At 36.3% G+C, this 17,881-nt stretch overlaps 2 protein-coding genes across 3 annotated transcripts in view; one reads left to right on the top strand and one right to left on the bottom strand.

Annotated features, from left to right (window-relative positions):
* GALK2 (galactokinase 2) overlaps positions 1-3,215 on the top strand; it is a 178,030-nt gene extending 174,815 nt beyond the window's left edge. For both annotated transcript variants that reach the window (XM_074234713.1, XM_074234714.1), the window contains one exon: positions 2,690-3,215. In XM_074234713.1, the coding sequence (XP_074090814.1) occupies positions 2,690-2,897 (208 nt within the window). In that variant the 3' untranslated portion in view covers positions 2,898-3,215. The remainder of the gene's footprint in view (positions 1-2,689) is intronic.
* The window catches only part of FAM227B (family with sequence similarity 227 member B), a 340,736-nt gene continuing 324,501 nt past the window's right edge, over positions 1,647-17,881 (bottom strand). Inside the window, exons 13-16 of the mRNA XM_074236228.1 lie at positions 12,177-12,258; positions 10,737-10,811; positions 8,990-9,059; positions 1,647-3,619 (exon numbers count right to left, since the gene is read on the bottom strand). Of these exons, the coding sequence (XP_074092329.1) occupies positions 3,455-3,619; positions 8,990-9,059; positions 10,737-10,811; positions 12,177-12,258 (392 nt within the window). The 3' untranslated portion in view covers positions 1,647-3,454. The remainder of the gene's footprint in view (positions 3,620-8,989; positions 9,060-10,736; positions 10,812-12,176; positions 12,259-17,881) is intronic.

Below are 17,881 nucleotides of genomic sequence, written 5' to 3'. Positions count from 1 at the left end.
TTTTCTGAAGACTGATTTAAGTCTGAGTGGACCCTGAAGATGGGGATTTGAATGTATCTAGATGGGCATATGAACCTTAGCTCCTCTTCTGCCAGGGCAGCTTCTTGATTTGTAGACACAAATGCCAGCAATTGAAGTATGCAGTCATATTTATAGGCACACTTAGCATGTTCCCTTTTAGAAATCTGAACCCTGATGGTTTGGGGTCATGAGATCTTGCCTCCATTTAGCCCATTTTCAATCTTTTGTAAAGCAGTCATGAATCACTTGTAAGGAACATGGGGGAAACAGAAGTTTGTGTTTATTCTGAAATATCTTCAACCTCCTGTTTAAAAAACTGGCACATATGTCACAAGAGAACAGACCTCCTAATTAGGCACCTTTGGTTTCTAGCTTCAACCAGCAACATTCAAATACAGTTCAAATCAGAAGAGAAAATATACTATTAAAAATAAGTGTGTTGGGTTGGAGGGGCACAAGGACATCAGGGTGGTTGAAGATTCTGTTCTAGAAAGCTTACAGAACTAGGACAAACCATTTGATTGGAAATTAGAATCTAAATTCAGGATAGATGGGAATTAGGATCTTTTGGGGCTATCATTTTAGTTTTTCCTGCATCATCCTCCACAGTAAACTAAGCCTGGACATATTGATACATTATCAGTGTGATGTGGCTTCAGATTGTCCCTCCCCACCTCCAGCAATCCTGAATCCTCTGAGGCTTTTAAAGTCTCTGCTTTTAGACAAAGGGGCAACAATGGTCAAAAATAGAGGAACTGATTAAAGCAACTTCTCAAGGAAGAGATAAATGTTTTCAGTGCAGAAAGAAATCTAGTTTTCTTTTGTTTGTGGGCTTTTGTTTTCTCTCATGTTATATTTGAAGAATAAATTTCAGTGAATATAATGGATGATGGAAAGAAGTAAATTAAAGAAATCATTGGAGAAGGTAAGTGAGTTGGGAGTAGAAAGAATTACTACTGTGCAACAATCCCAGTTTTGTTATGTGGATAAGAAGTGGCCCATTTTACAAGAAATATAAAGTAACTTATTTAGGAGAGGAAAAAGAAGGTAAAACCATATTAGTGGTTTTAATCTGCTATTAAGAGAAAAAATGAGTAAAGTTTACAAATATATGTTAGATTTTATTTTCAGGGAAAGTTGGTCCATTAGGAGAGAAATAAACTTCACATATGCTCTATTAGAATCTATCATTTAAACTCACAACAGTACCTAACTGATGATAACTGGAACCAGCCCATGATTGGTTAATGAAATTTTATCTGGTAGTACTCAGTGCCTATAGAATGACTTGGTAAACTCCAGGAGACTCCCATGGAGTAAAAATATGAACCCATTGTGCCTATTACTTTCCCACTAGAGAGATTTCCATATAAGGGAAACTCGAATTTTCCTTGGGATTTTTTTTCTGTAAAATGATAAAGTTGAATAATACATGCTTTTATGATAGATTTTCTCAATAAGAATCAAGGTCATCTCTCTCTATAGGATTATTAATATCAAAAAAGAAAATAATGATAATAACAGCACTGTTAAGAGTTTGCAAAATGTTTAACATGTCATCCCATTTGGTCATTATAAACAACTCTATAATTTAGGTGCTTTTATTATATATATATATATATATATATATGAAAGGGGAGGGCCCAGAGAGAGTAAATGACTTGCCTTTCATCACTCAACTATTAAATATATATCTGAGGCAAGATTTATATTTAGATCTTAACTCCAACTTGGCTATTAAGTCCTAGGCACCTGAGTACTTTCATATTAGGCAAATTAAATAGGGCCTAGGAGGAGAGAGACAACATCTACCCATTCACTTATACAAAGACTAAATATAGGGTAATTGGGAGTCACTAGCAGCTGGAACTAGCAGGAACAGGGACAAAGGACCTCCTTTGGAAAATTACATGAACTGAGTATTGGAGGAAATTATGACTTTAAAAAGACAACAGTAAAGATGGTATATGTCCTAGGTAAGGTAGACAACTGGTGCAAAACCATGAAATAGTAAAATTGGATTGAGAGGCATGAAGAGGAGCTCCTGAGTGGAGATTAATTTATTGTATTTATATACCTAGCGCAGAATTGACATATAGTCTAGGTTTAATAAATACTTGTGGTTAATAAGTGTGGAAAGGTGGGGTTGGAATCATTTTGTTAAGATCTTTAAGTGTCAGAGGAATTTGTATTTGAATTTGTATATAAAGTAACAAATCTTGAGAACAAAGGGGAGAAAAGTCACTGTTCCCTAAAGAAATATTTTTTTGGGCTTTCAGTTGTGATTTGACATCATTTGGCATCTGTTATAACAGGTATGACTGTTAATTATGTTTGTTTGCTCCTTTGTCTTCATCCTTTCTCTCCCCTATCACTCCACATTAGTACTTTGATGGCAAGTCTACAAAATATTAAGAATATGAAAATCTTTTTTAGAGCTGATGAAAGCCATGGTCTTGCAGACAGCCACTACCAGCCAAAGCTGGGGACTAACTTTAGTTATAAATCAGCAATTAAATGTCTCAAGTTCTAGAACCTTTCCCAAATGCTGAAAGCACGTATATATATGTTTTCTTCTGAGAACTTGGTCAGTCATAGATATTCTTTTGCTTGAAGACAAATTGCTCTTGTTTTAATTGACTTTTCTAAATTTTTCTTCTGATTATAGGCAGTTTGGAGCTCTAGGGTCACGACTGACTGGAGCAGGATGGGGAGGCTGCGTTGTATCATTGGTACCTACTGACAAGCTGTCTGACCTTCTAGCAAATGTGCAAGAAGTTTATTACCAAAGCAACAAGGGAAGGTTAGCTGTGGAGAAGCAGTGTCTGTTTGCTACCAAACCCGGAGGTGGGGCTTTGGTTTTCCTTGAGGCCTAAACAATGTACGACTGCAGAGAAACTATTTAGGGCATTTAGGAACTGGCAGGACTTCCTATGCCACGGTAAATTAATCCCCTTTCTGTTTTCTATTATGGTGAATGTTTGCTATTATCAAGATATATTTACAAAGAAATTGTAGAAAGCTCTGCACTTCATAATGAACACTTTTTTTCCCTCTTAAAAATGTTTGTTACAAATAATGGCTGAGATATTGCTAGGATAGACTTTTAATGACTGACAATTAAGTGAACTTTACCAATGTGAAAATGTCAAAGATTTAAAAGATCAATGATGCAAATAAAAACATGCCTATCTCATATGCTTTTGATTTCTCCCTTCCACCATTGACACCAAGATGTGTTGGAAAATGAATCTTAGATCTGTCTTATAAATTCAACTGAGGCCTAAAATGATCAAGCTTTTCCCAGGTGTATGTGTCTGTGTGTTTATGTCTACATAAGTGTGTTTGTGTGTGACTGTTGTATATTTACGTGTGTGTGTGTGTATGTATGTGTATGCACACACATGCATATGCATGCCCATGCACTCATACTTTATTTCTCTGGATCATCTGGCTCCTTCTCACATTGCGACTCATATTCTTCATCTTCAAAATATATATTGCAGGAAGCAAAAGCAGGGACTGAGGCCATGGCCTTGGCAGCAGTAATTAATGGTAACTTAATTGAGGCAAATTTTTCTTTCTTCTCATTTTGACGCTGTTCAGACAATGAATTGAAACAAATGCAAATGTTCAGAAGATCATCTTGGACTTCGAGGATGTCACTGTCATATTATTTTTCTCCCCCCATTCCCTCCAAAATGTTCCAAATTGGGATGAGAGTGGGTGGAGTTCTTAGCATGTAGCCTGGTTGATAACAGATGAGATTTAAGTAATCAAGGGATCCTAGGTCTCTCTCTCTCTTGATTTGATTGTATGATGTGACATAATTTGTACTGCTGATTATGTCATTTTACAAAGAAAAGTTTGACTTTATCTGTATTTATATCCAGTGGAAGATAGGAAATTGAGATAGTTATCTGGATGCATACACACATATGCACACACACACATACACACACACAAAATGACTTTAATTTCCATATTTCTGTCAAGCACACCACTGTCCTAGTCATTTAGGATGGCAATATGAATCATCCTTGCCTCCTCTGCTGCCTCTTTTCCCCCACATCCAGTCATTTGATTCCATGGCTGTACTATCTCCCATCCATCATTTCTCTCTCCACTCCTATAAGATCACCTTCCTAGGTCAGGCCCTCATCATAACTGTTGTTTTGGCCTCCTAATAGGTATCCTTGCTTCTTAGTCTCTCTCCTCCCTAATTCATCCACACATAGTGGCCAAAGTGATATTCCTCTTGAACGGATCTGACCATGTCATTCTACTGTACCCCCATTATCTCTAGAGTCACATATAGATTGAAAGGCCTTCATAACCTGCCTCCCACATACCTTTCCAGGTACCAGCCTGCTCTATTTGAAACTACTACTATCTGTCTGTCTGTCTGTCTGTCTGTCTCTTTGTCTCTTTGTCTTTCCCTTTCTTTCTCCCTCTCTCTTTCTGTCTCTCCCCCTCTCTCTTCAAAGCTCAGCTTAAATATTACCTCCTTATACCAATGCTAACTACTACCTCTTCATCAAAAAAAGATAACCTTATCTTCATTTTGTAGACATTTTTTTAGGTTTTTACAAGGCAAATGGGGTTAAGTGGGTTGCCCAAGGCCACACAGCTAGGTAATTATTAAGTGTCTGAGACCGGATTTGAACCCAGGTACTCCTGACTCCAAGGCCAGTGCTTTATCCACTGTGCCACCTAGCTGCCCCTTATAGACATTTTTTTTTGTGGAAATATTAACTCCTTTGTGAAGATATAAGCTCCTTGATTCCAGAGGATATTTCATTCTAGAGGATATCTCCAGAACTAGTATATAGGAGACTGTTAAAAACTACTTATTAGTTAATTAAATGATTACTCATCAGCCTAAAGCAAATCTCATCAGGCAGCACCATTTTCTCCTTATTAGTTCCCTCTTCTCAACTCTCTTCTAAACATAATTAGTTATGTGCATGTATTTACATCTATGGATCAGTAAGGGATATATCTGTACCTATTTTATATGAATGTGACCATGAAAGAATTGTGTTTGGGTGTATGTTGAATCTCTCCGCATCTATCAGTGATCAGAGCACAAGGAACAGAAACTTGATCCAGGGTCAACAGGAACTCTACCTTTTGAAAGCTAAGATTTGAATTGGTTGGGGCCTTCCCCCTAATGAAACATTCAAGATAGACTAATAGCATGGACCAACCTGACTGAAATAAAATTAGAAAAACTTGACAACCAACCAGATTTTTAGATTTCATGAGGGTAGGCAAGGGGAGCTAGTCTTCAGTTTTGTGACCAAGGGAGTGGTAGTTGATGTATTTAATATCTAAAGTTTACCTTTTTCTGATAATATATGATACAGAATTCTCTTTTTTTTAAGATAATTCCTTATATATTGGAAGGTCAGTATAGGGATCTTTCAGAAGTACTGTGATTAAGCATAGAAGAAGGGGAGGAGAAAGAAAAGTTAAGGTGAGAAAGATGTACCTTCAAGACAGCCATTTGAAAAGCCTAACTACATTTGATAGAATTTTCAGATTATCGGGGTTGGAGCCAAGATGGCGACAAGAAGGGATCGAGTCTTAGGAGCTCTCTGATAAAATTCATCAGCTAAGGACTTTAACTAAACTTTCGAGAGACAGAACCCACAAAGGGACCCAGTGAGGCAGTTCTCCTACTCAAGGTAACCAGGAAAAGAGCAGAAAGACTCTGCTCCCCGGGATTGGAGAGGCGGCCCCGCCAGAGCCAAAGAACCTCAGCCTCCCAGAGGCAGCCCCAGGGCGCTGGGGGTCTCAGCTCACAGCAGCGGGGGAGTCTCCTGAGCTGCACCCCGAGGAGCACCGGGCACAAAGTGGGGGAACAGCGGGGGAACCTCTGCCAGAGCGAGCATGTGGAGCCCAGCCCTTAGGGCACACAGCAAGCAGCATCTTCTTTCCCCAGCCCTGATCCAGGAAACAGAAGCAGGCAAGCCGGTAAGCAGGAGCCCCCAGGGCATGAGCCCATTGAGCTGAGGGAGGGGAGTGAAGAGAGACTGCAGATCTTTGTCCTCTGCCCCTGGAACAGGACTCTGGGGCTCTGACCACATTCAGATCCTGACCACAGTATAGGCCCCCCATAGAACAGCGGCCCGCCCCCCCACATCATCCCCTTGGCAGAGGGGGGCGCTTATGGTCATTCACAGACCAGAAGGGAGGACAGAGCCGCACACACTGAGACCCTTGTGGGAGTGTCCCAAAAGCTCAAGAAACACCCCAAACCAGGCCCAGGCTGGGAAAATGAGCAAGCAGAGAAACAAAAAGAAGACTATTAAGAAATATTTTGCAAATGAGCCCAAGAAGGACCAAAATACTCAGTCTGAAGATGAGGAAGCACAAGCTCCTGCATCTAAAGACTCCAAGAAAAACAGCAACTGGGCTCAGGGTATGATAGAGCTCAAAAAAGACTTTGAAAATCAAATGAGGGAGTTGGAAGAAAAACTGGGAAAAGAAAGGAGAGAGATGCAGGAAAAACATGAAAATGAAGTCAGCAGCTTAGTCAAGGAAATCTAAAAAATGCTGAAGAAAATAGTATGCTAAAAACCAGCTTAGGTCAAATGGATAGAACAGTTCAAAAAGTTATTGAGGAAAAGAATGCTTTAAAAAGCAAAATTGGCCAGATGGAAAAAGAGATAAGAAAGAATAGAATTCAGGGAGATTGATGAATTTACCAGAAATCAGGAATCAATACTTCAAAACCAAAAAAATGAAAAATTAGAAGAAAATATGAAATATCTCATTGAAAAAACAACTGATATGGAGAACAGACTTAGGAAAGATAATTTAAAAATTATTGGAATACCTGAAAGTCATGATCAGGAAAAGAGCCTTGACATCATTTTCAAAGAATTACTACAGGAAAATTGCCCTGATATTCTAGAAACAGAGGGCAAAATAGAAATGGAGAGAATCCACCGATCCCCCCGAGAAAGAGATCCCAAAAAACCAGCCCCTAGGAATATTATAGCCAAGTTCCAGAACTCCCAAGTCAAAGAGAAAATATTACAAGCAGCCAGAAGGACACAGTTCAAATATCGTGGAGCTGCAGTCAGGATCACACAGGACTTAGCAGCAGCTACACTGGAAGCTCATAGGGCTTGGAATACAATATACTGGAAGGCAAGAGAGCTTAGAATGCAGCCAAGAATGAGCTAACCAGCAAGGCTGAATGTCCTCTTCCAGGGAAAAAGATGGACTTTCATTGAACCAGGGGAATTTCAAATGTTCCTTTTGGAATGGCCAGAGCTGAACAGAAGGTTTGATCTTCAGATACAGGACTCAGGTGAAGCATAGAGATTAGAGGAGAAGGGGAAAATATGAGAGACTTAATGATGATGAACTGCATGTATTCCTGCATAGAAAAATGACACTGATAATACTCATACGAACCTTCTCAGTTAATAGAGCAGGTAGAGAGAGCTTTTATAGTTGAAGCACAGGAGAAAGCTGAATTCAAAGATAAAATATGGTGTAAAAATGGAGTTAATAGGAAAAAAAGGGAAATGGAATGGAAGAAAGAAAAAGGAGAGGGGGAATAGGCCAAGATATTTCACATAAGATTTTTTTTATTACAACAAGCTATTGCAATGATATGGAAGGGGGGAGGCAAGGGGGAATGAGGGAAACTTTGCTCTCATCAGAGATGGCTAGGAGAGGAAACAGCAAATATACTCAATGGGGTATAGACATCTGGAGTAAGAAGGAGGGGGGAGCAGGGGGAAGGGGTGGGGATGTGAATAAAGGAGGAGAGGATGGACCATGGGGGGAGAGTGGTCAGATATAACACATTTTCTTTCTTACTTCTTGCAAGGGGCTTGGAATGGAAGGCCTGCCCAGGACCACAGGGCCAGGTGGATGCTGGGCCTAAGGGGTGGTATGGGGGCTCAGGGCTTCTTGGCCCCAGGACCAGGGATCTGTCTGCTGTGCCACTCAGCAACCCTACAGCAGAGTCATAGTGAAAGGAAAGAGAAAACAGAGTACATGGTAGTGGAGAAATAAGAAAGGAGGGAGTTGTGATCAGCAATGGCAAGGGTGGAAAAATATGGAAATTACTTTTGTGATGGACTTATCATAAAGAATGAGATCCACCCATGACAGGGTTGTTGGTGTTGGAACAAAGACTCAAGCACATTTTTTGTTATGATTATTTGGGGGAGGGTGCAGGGCAAGTAGGGCTGGGTGGCCTGCCTGGGGCCACATAGCAGGGTGATCTTTGGGTGTCTGGGGCCGGATTTGGACCCAGGTGCTCCTGGCTCAAGGGGCAATGCTCTGTCTGCCACCCAGCCACCCCTACTATTATTACTATTTTATTTTATTTTGGGTCTTTTTTTTTTTTTTTTTTTTTGGTTTTGCAGGGCAGTGGGGAACGGGTGGCTTGCATGTCACAGGGCTGGGTGATTGTTGGGTTTATGAGGCTGGATGTGGACTCGGGTGCTCGTGGCTCCAGGGCTGGTGCTTCGTCCATTGCGCCACCTGGCCATACCTACAATTATTACTATTATTATTTTTTTATTTTAATTTTTTTCTCTCCCCTTTACTTTTTTCACCCAAACAAGTCTATCTATATTCATGGGGGAGGAAGGGTATTTTGTGTACTTGTAAACAAGAATATTTTATTAATGTAAAAAAACATTTGTACAAAATGAGAATAAAAAAAATTAAAAAAAAAGAATTTTCAGATTTTCTTAGAGCTACTGAAATTCTACATCTTGCTAGATTGGCAACTATAAGACAAGAGTATTTTCAAGTTGATTCTTTTTTTCCCTCCAATATCATAGAGAGAGATTCAAGCTTTTTACTGGTCCAGATTTAGCCATATCATCCCACTGTAATTTGAATATTAGAAATAATTCAGATTTATTCCCATTTTGAATTAGATTATATGGGGAGGAAATCCCCAGTCCTATATATAAAGAAGGAAACATACCAGTTTCTCTAGATATTTTCCACAATCATTCATGGCTTCCTCAGGTCTCCATTGGGCTTTGTTTTCCAAACTAATAGCAGAATAAAGAAAATGGAATAATAAACTACAGTAGCAGCATCCTGACATTATGTCTGTATTTAATAGCAATGAACCACTTCTGCATTAACATACTACTACCTTAATTCTTAACAAGCTTAAAAGTAAAAAAAAAAAAAAGTAAAGTTAAAAAAATAAATAGGATAAATGGAAAAGGGGGAAGAGTAAATATAAAGGAAGGTAGAATGAGGAAGAAGGAAGCTAGATATGAGTAGGAAATTGGGAGAAATAAAAGGAGGTGATAGCTAAAATTTATGTAAAACTGAAGATGAATAGAAAAAAATGGAAAAACTCAATTTCAAATTAAAATTGTAGAAAATTTCATGTGAACTGTGAAAATTTCTGCTTTTTTATTTGGAAAATGTAAAAGAAGGTATTCACAAAAATTCCAAATTTCACTTGCCAGTCAATACCTTTTTTCATTTTTAAAAATTCTGAAATTAACAAAGATCAAATAGAATGGGCATTTCCATAAAGTAGAGCAAATAATACAGGTGTACATAGAGCTGTTAATCTATTACATACAACTTGCTTTTCCTTTTAAGCATGTAATTCAATGAGTTACTTTCAAAGTTGTCTTTTTTGCTTGGTTCCTTATAAACTTGCTTCAGTTTCTTAAAAAAATACTTTATTGATTCTCCTTTCCTTCTCCTCTTTTCTTTTCTTTTCTTTCTATGTTATTGGTATCTCCCTTCCCTCTTTGACTTCTCTTTGATGAAGTGGATAACATACATTATCAATCAGTATTAAGTTTTTTGAAGTTTTTAAAAAAAAGTTTCATTGCTTCATAGTCATACCTCCCATAACTTTAATTTATAAACTCAATTAATCACATAAAGTATTCTCTTCATTTTAAAAAGATAGTATGTTTTTTCCTCTGGAGTGGGTGAAGAGAATTAATTAACTTTATTAATTACTTTTCTCTTGTTGTTTGTCCTTCATTATTGAAGAGGACCATGACTTCAGGATGGTGAATTGGATTTGAGAGGAAAGGCTGTGTAAAGAGAAGGCTGTGCCTCACTCTCTCAAGCACCATCTGCGTCCACTGGCAAGATGTATGATCAAGATGACTGGAGATGGCTCCAGCTAGATTCTGAACTGAGTTCAGAGATAAAGAACCCTGACTTAGGCAAAATCAATTAATTGTAAATAGGATCAATAATAAGGATCAATCTTGATGATATCATCATACTCATGCATCTCATCTTGGTTCTATTTCATTTTACATCAGTTCATATAAATTTTCACATGTGTCTTTGAATTCATCATATTCCTAATCTCTTTGGTGACCTTGGGCAAGTCACTTAAATCTCTTTTTCTCATTCCTGTCACAGACAGCCAAGGAGAAACTTGGTGTTAGTGTGGTAATAAAAAAAATTAATAAAATGTGGTAAATAAAAATAAAAAAATTAATAAAATATGGTAAAGAAAAATAAAAAAATGTTAAAAAATAAAATGTGGTAAAGAAAAAATCAAAAAATAAAATAGAGTAGTAATAAAATTCACAGATGAGGTTAAGTAGAGGAGATGATAGTGTCAGACAAAGAAAAATAAAGATTCACTTGAAATTAATTACAGATAATATAAATAATTGAGTTATATATTTCTACTTAAATTATATTATTGAATAAGTTTTTTAATAAAAACAAACCTTAGAATTGTCTTGTTAAATTCTAGTTGTTTATTTCTAATTGTTCTTATCTCTTCCTTAAGATTCTTGTATTCTCTATAAAATAGATTTTGGGGGGATTAAGCTTTAAAATAAGTAATTGGGAAGAATACTAGCAACAAACTAGATTTAAATTCATTTTGAGAATCTGTTTCTATAGAAACTTTATTCCTTCATGCTACCTTTTTTAAAGACTAAATTCATCATCCCATGTGCCAAGTAGTCTCATGCCCACATTGCTGCTCCTGTCTGTACCCCCCCCCCCTTAAGAATCTAAATGACCAGGACTGAATTACCTGACTTTATTACTGCTGTACAGGGAGGGAGTGGGTATACAGAAAAGAACAGGTCAAATCAGTAGGCAAGAGTCTACATTTCCATCCCCTTGACCCATTGGGAAGCACTTGTCTAGTGTTCCACTCCTTTCTCTTGCGTAGTAGATGTGGTCTTTTACTTTCTGTTCTAGGCACTGGCTATATGCCATAGATCCTTCAAATCAAAACCTAAGGAAGATGGACAACTTGGCTTTCTGTTATCTAAATCTTTCACATTTAAATTCAGATACCATTAATTTACAGGTATTTAAATTAAAATATTAAGTTTACATTGTGCGCCGCAAAACTGAATTTTGGAAAAAAGAACCTCCCTACCAGACCTTTTTTGGTACCAATATAATTTCTCCCTTCTTTAACCTAAATGGAGACCACAGCAATGTAGCATAATTGCTGCCAGACCTTTTCTCTCTGAATTTCTCCTTATATCTTTTATAATGGCTATAGCCCTTTAAATAATAGAACTGACATACCTTTTTCATTTGCCCCCCCTAATATTACAGTATCTTCTTAAGGTGAATTTATTCCAATGATAGATATGTTGTAAATCAATAAAATGTCCTGATTAATTTCAAGAGCTTTTAACTTGGGGCTTTGGAATAATTTTCATATATACACACATATGTGAAGATGTACATACATATACATACATAAATACATACATATATATATATATATATATATATATATATAAAACATATTAATTGCTATCTTGGGGAGGTGGGGAAGGGAGAAAATTATGGAACTCAAGAGTATTACAAAAATGAATGTTGTGGGGGCAGCTAGGTGGCACAGTGGATAGAGCACCAGTCCTGGAGTCAGGAGGATCTGAGTTTAAATCCAACCTCAAACACAATAATTATCTAACTGTGTGACCTTGGGCAAGTCATTTAATCCCACTGCTCTGTAAAGATAAAAAAAAAATGAATGTTGAAAACTATCTCCATGTAATTGGAATAAAAATAAAATACTTTTAAATGAAAAAAAAAAAGACCAAAAAAAACCCCCTCTATCCAAGATGATTGCTAGGCTTCTTTTAGCCCTAACATACTATGCAATTCTAATTTTAAGAAGTAGTAGGCAAACTTACACTCTATAAGCAGCTTTGTTCCTGGCAAAAATTTTTCTGCTTTCTGCTACAATCTCATGGTACGTTGGACCTACGTTTGTTGTACAATTATAGTTAAAGATCTCTGATTTGAAATATTTTGGAAAAATAATTGGTACATCATAGTTAATATTTTTTTATGCCACTCATTTAGAAGGGAAATGGAAAGAAACAGATGATGTGTTTAGTTTGTTAGTATGTGGTAGCAGTGTGAGACCCAGGTCTTGGTTTTTCACTGTCTTATATAGCCACAATGTATATTGTTAGTTGCAAGAGGAACAAGGTAAGAAAATATTCATCCTATTAGAAAATCAGCTAAAAATATATGCCCATAAGAGTCAAAGTAATACATCAAGTGACAAACTCATGTGCCTATCATACATTGTGTTAAGTGCTGTGTAAATAGATGTAAAAACTGGAAAAATCATATTTGAAGGCTATCTGACCCCATCATAGACAACAAAATGATGAAAACTAGTAACTACTATCAAAAAAATCTAAAAATCCAAATATTGTTATCGATACCTTTGAGATCAAATGAATTTAATGCCCAGCTAATATTTTTTTTTGTTCTCAACTCCTGGCCTCATACTTGATTTTGACCTATATATTAATTCTGTCTTAAACATCCTAACTTGTTACTTAGTTCCTCAGTTTATGAATTTCCCATGATTTAATCCTTTACCCCACCTCAGCCACATATGTAGTTCATGAACTCTAAAATTCTTTTATCTGATCATCCTTTTTTTTTTTAATTGTTGCAACTTTCCTACTACATTATGACTTCTAAACCTGTTCTTCTTTCCCTGGGACTTCCAGCCCTCGGTGCTTTGCCAGCCTATCACTCCTGCATTGGCTTCTCTTCTTGTGCAGTTGAAAAGAGCTTGCAAAAAATCATGCAATTGTATTGCCTGTACTCATTACAGATTTATGTTGCATAATTTCAACTGGGCTCTCACAGCAGCAAGGTGATTTTTTAAAAAAATTTAAGGCAATGGGATTAAGTGACTTGCCAAAAGTCACACAGCTAGGCCATTATTAAATGTCTGAGGTTGGATTTGAACTAAGGTACTCCTGACTCCAGGGCTTGTGCTCTTATCCATTGCACCACTTAGCTGCTCCCAAGGTGATTCTTTTAAAGCTTCCTAATTGGTTCACTATCCCATTCACCAAAGCTGCTTTTCCAAAACTCTTCATCCTTTTTCACACCTCCCAAGGCTCCCCACCTCCCCCCATGCCCTCAGATCTTCAATCCTTCCCCATTTACACTAACAGCTTTTCTGTTTCTTAAGGGTAGTGTTCCCCTAGATTCCAGGCACTGTGCTAGCTTTTGGTAATACAAAAACAGAAGTAAAACATTCACTACCCTTAAGGAACTTACAGTATAATGTAAAAGACAACATATATTCAAATAAGTAGATACAGAATATCAACACGAATACTCAGTAGTTTGTGAAGGGTGAAATGTAGCAGCTAGGAGAATTAGGAAAAACTTCATGTAGAAGCTGAGTCTTAAAGGAAATTGGGAATTACAAGAAGCAGATGTGAAGAGGGAGTGCTTTCTGTGCAGAACCTCAAAGATAAAAGATGGAATGAAGCAAAATCCAGAGCTCCTAGGTCAAAGACAAAATACTACAAGCAGCCAGAAAAGAAAGGATGCAACTCACCAAGGAGTGAGTTAGGATCAGAAATATTTTAGCTACTACCACTATGAAGGAGAAGATAACTTGGAATGTGTCATGACAGAAGACAGAATATAGGCAGTCAAGAAAATTTACCCAGCAAAATGAGGAATAAACCTAGAGTGTGTGGCAATAAAATAGAGATTTTTTTCTCTAAGCATTTCTGGTGAAAAGATCAGAGCTAAATAGAAAATTTGATTGAAAAACACAGATGTAAAGAGAAACAAAAAGATAATTAGGAGTGAGAAATCATGAGGGACCAAACAAAGTTAAACTTCACTACTATAGGTCTTAGTTGTTCAGTCATGTCCAATTCTTCATAACCTCATTTGGGGTTTTCTTGGTAAAGATACTGGAGTAGTTCGTCATTCCCTTTTCCAGCTTATTTTACAAATGAGGAAACCAAGGCAAACAGTTAACAGGTTAAATGACTTGCCCAGGATCACACAGCTAGAAAGTATCTGAAGTTGGATTTGAACTCAGGTCCTTCTGACTTCAGGGCTAGCATTCTATCTTCTGAACCATTTAGCAGCTCTGGGAGATAGAGAGTAGGTTAAGGGAGGCATTGGTATATGAATTCTATGGAATATTATTGTTCTATAAGAAACCATAAAAGGCTGGACCTTAGAGAAGCATGGAATGAGTTACAGGATCTGATGCTGAGCAAAGAGAGCAGAACCAAGTGAACATTAACAACAATGATCAACCTTGATGGAAGCAGCTCTTCTCTGCAGTTCAGATAGCTAGGACAACCATATTAGACCAGCTATAGTCTATGTTATCCCCAGCCAGATAAAGAAAAACCAAACCAAACCAAACAAAAAAAAAAACCCCTTGAGAATCTGATGAACACTACAAAAATTATCTCTTATGTATCTCTTTCCCTTAATCGTAATTTTTCATACTGAAAATGACTAAAACATGTATGTGAAATGTTAGCCTGACTACGCTGCTAAGGGGAGGGGGGTGGAAAGGGAGGGTGGAAGGAAATATACAAAAATATACATAAAGCTTTTATAACATGTATTTGGAAAAATAAAATATCAATTTAAAAAAGATAGCATCAACACAAAAAAAATAAGTGAATGGCATGAACTTGTCCATAAAATGGAAGAGGGTAGCAGAATGAAATTTGACATACTGTTTACAAGAAACAGAAAGATACACACACACACACACACACACACACACACATACACACACACACACACAGTTAAAGGACTGGAGGAAGTAAAAAGAATAGCTATCCCGATCTTTGACAAAAGAAAAGCAGAAATATAGATAATTAAAAGAGGACAGGTGAAAATAAATATGCCAGACCTCTGGGGAATACTGACCAGGAATAGAAAAGCACATATTTGAATATAATGGAGTATTATTGTTCTCTAAGAAATCATGAGTGGTGGGGGAACTAGGTGCTGCACTAGATAGAGCACTGACCCTGGAGTCAGGAGGACCTGAATTCAAATTTGACCTCAGACACTTATTATTTGCTTAGCTGTGTGATCTTGGGCAAATCACTTAACCCCATTGCCTTGCAAAACAAAAAGAAAGAAAATCATGTGTGCCAGCTTAGAAAGACTTGAATGAATTGACGCAGCGTGAAGTGAGCAGAAACTGAAAAACATTATATACATTAACAACTATGATGGACTTGATCATCTCAGCAATATAGTGGTCAAAGACAATTCTAAAGAACTTGTGATGGAAAATATCCATATCCAGAGAAGGAACTAGGGAGTCTGAATGCAAACCAAAGCTTACTATTTTCAATTTTTAAAATTTGTTTTATGTTTTTTCCTTTTTGTTCTGATTCTTCTTTCATAACACAGTATGGAAATATGTTTAACATAGTTATATATGTATAAACTATATTATATTACTGTCTAGGGGAGGGGGAAAGAAGGGAGAGAGGGAGAAAAATGTGGAAATCAAAACCTTACCAAAAAAATGATTATTGAAAACTATCTTTACATGTTGGATAAATAAATAAATTTGCTTTTTTGAAGAACTCCCCAAAAGGCACATATATTTCTTTATCCTCTGTGCATGTCACATTCACAAAACTTGACCATGAATTAGGGTATAAAACTTCACAAATGCAGAAAAATAAAAACATTAAATACTATTTTACCAACCATAATGCAACAAAATTATATTTCAATAACGGGCCTTTGAAACTAAAGTTAAAGTTAATTGGAAACTAAATAATTTAATCTTAAAAATGAGTGGTTCAAAATGGGTGGATCAAAGAACAAATCATATAAACATTCAATGACTTCATTAAAAATGTGGGATGCAACCAAATCATTACTTAGGAGAAAATTTACATCTCTAAACTCTTTAATAAAAGAGAGAAAGAACAGATCAATTAGGTATACAACTAATAATGTAGAAAACCAACATGTTAAAGATCCCAAATAAACATAGAAATAAGAATCCTGAAGAGGTTAACAATATCAAAAGTTTAAAAGATGCATTAATAATTAAACTTTTTGAAGAAAAATAGGTAATCTGTAGGTACTTTGATTAAGAAGAAAAAAACCAAATTATAAAAAATGAAAAAGATAAATTCCAAACTGAAAAAGAAGAAATCAAATATACAGTAACAGTAATATTGTATGATGATCTACTGTGAATAACTTAGCAGTTCTCATCAATACAAATATTCAAGACAATTCTATAGGAATTATGATGAAAAATGCTATCCATCTCTAGAGATGGAATATAGAGCCTGAATACAGATCAAAGATACTTTTCTACTTAATTTTCTCAGGGTTTTTTTTAGGTCTGTGTTTTCTTTCACAGAATGACTTACAAGGAATTGTGTTTTGCATAACTAGTCATATAACCTATGTCAAATTGCTTGCCTTGTCATTGGTGGGGAGGAGAAGAGGGAGAGAATCTGGAACTCAAAATTTGAAAAAGAAAGAATGTTTTAACTGTTTTTACATGATACTGGAAAAAAAATTAAGACCTAAATATAATTTTTTAAAATGTAAAAATTTCAGCACTATTTGTCTAACTATATGCTATAAAACTGACAAATGAAATGGGTGAGTAGTTATATAACTATATATGACTATATACATATATAACATATATAATATATATATATATATATATATATATATATATATATGTTGCCTGGATGAATACAATAGCAAATAGAATACTTAAATAATTCTGTCCTAGGAAAAGAAATTGTATAAGTCATAAATGAACTTCTATAGAAGAAAACCCCATAACCTGTTTGAATCTCTTGACACAATTAATAGTCTTGATACCTAAATCAAGGGGAGTCAAAGTAGAAAAAGAAAATTCCAGAGTATAAAATAAACCTATAAATGAGCACTTCTTAAATTACCAGTGAAATTCAGCAGGAAGAAACAGAAACTTTCTATTTTAAATACCTACAGATAGCATAATGTGTGCCAAAGAGCACACTGAAATAATAACAATACAATTACAAAGCCCTCCTCACTAGGAGAGATCTAAATAATTGAAGAGATGTTAACTGCTCATAGATTTGATTTTCTGTTGTTTCAGATGTGTCTGATTCTTCATAATTCTATTTGGGGTTTTCTTAGCAAAGACATTGAAATGGTTGCCATTTCTTTTCCTAGATCATTTTACAAGTGAGGAAACTGAGGGAAACAGGATTAAGTAATTTGCCCACAGGGTCACATAGCTATTGAGTATTTGAGACTGAATTTGAAGATGAGTCTTCCTAACTCCAAGGACCAGAACTCTGGCCACAGCACTACCTAGCTTCCTTTGCGGTAGTCCATTAAAAATGGCAATATTACCCAAGTTAATTTACTTATTCACTACCATATCTATCAAACTACCAAAGAACAAATTTATAGAACTTGAAAAAGTACTGACAAAATTCATGTAGAACAAAAGATCAAGAATATCAAGGAAATATTTGGAATAAAGTGGGAAGGTGACCTAACAGTAACCAACCTACACTGCAAAGTTGTAATTATTAAAGCAATTTGG

Source organism: Macrotis lagotis, chromosome 4 (assembly GCF_037893015.1).
Source record: "Macrotis lagotis isolate mMagLag1 chromosome 4, bilby.v1.9.chrom.fasta, whole genome shotgun sequence".
NCBI classification, from domain to species: domain Eukaryota; kingdom Metazoa; phylum Chordata; class Mammalia; order Peramelemorphia; family Peramelidae; genus Macrotis; species Macrotis lagotis.
This window is presented reverse-complemented; position numbering and strand designations above follow the sequence as displayed.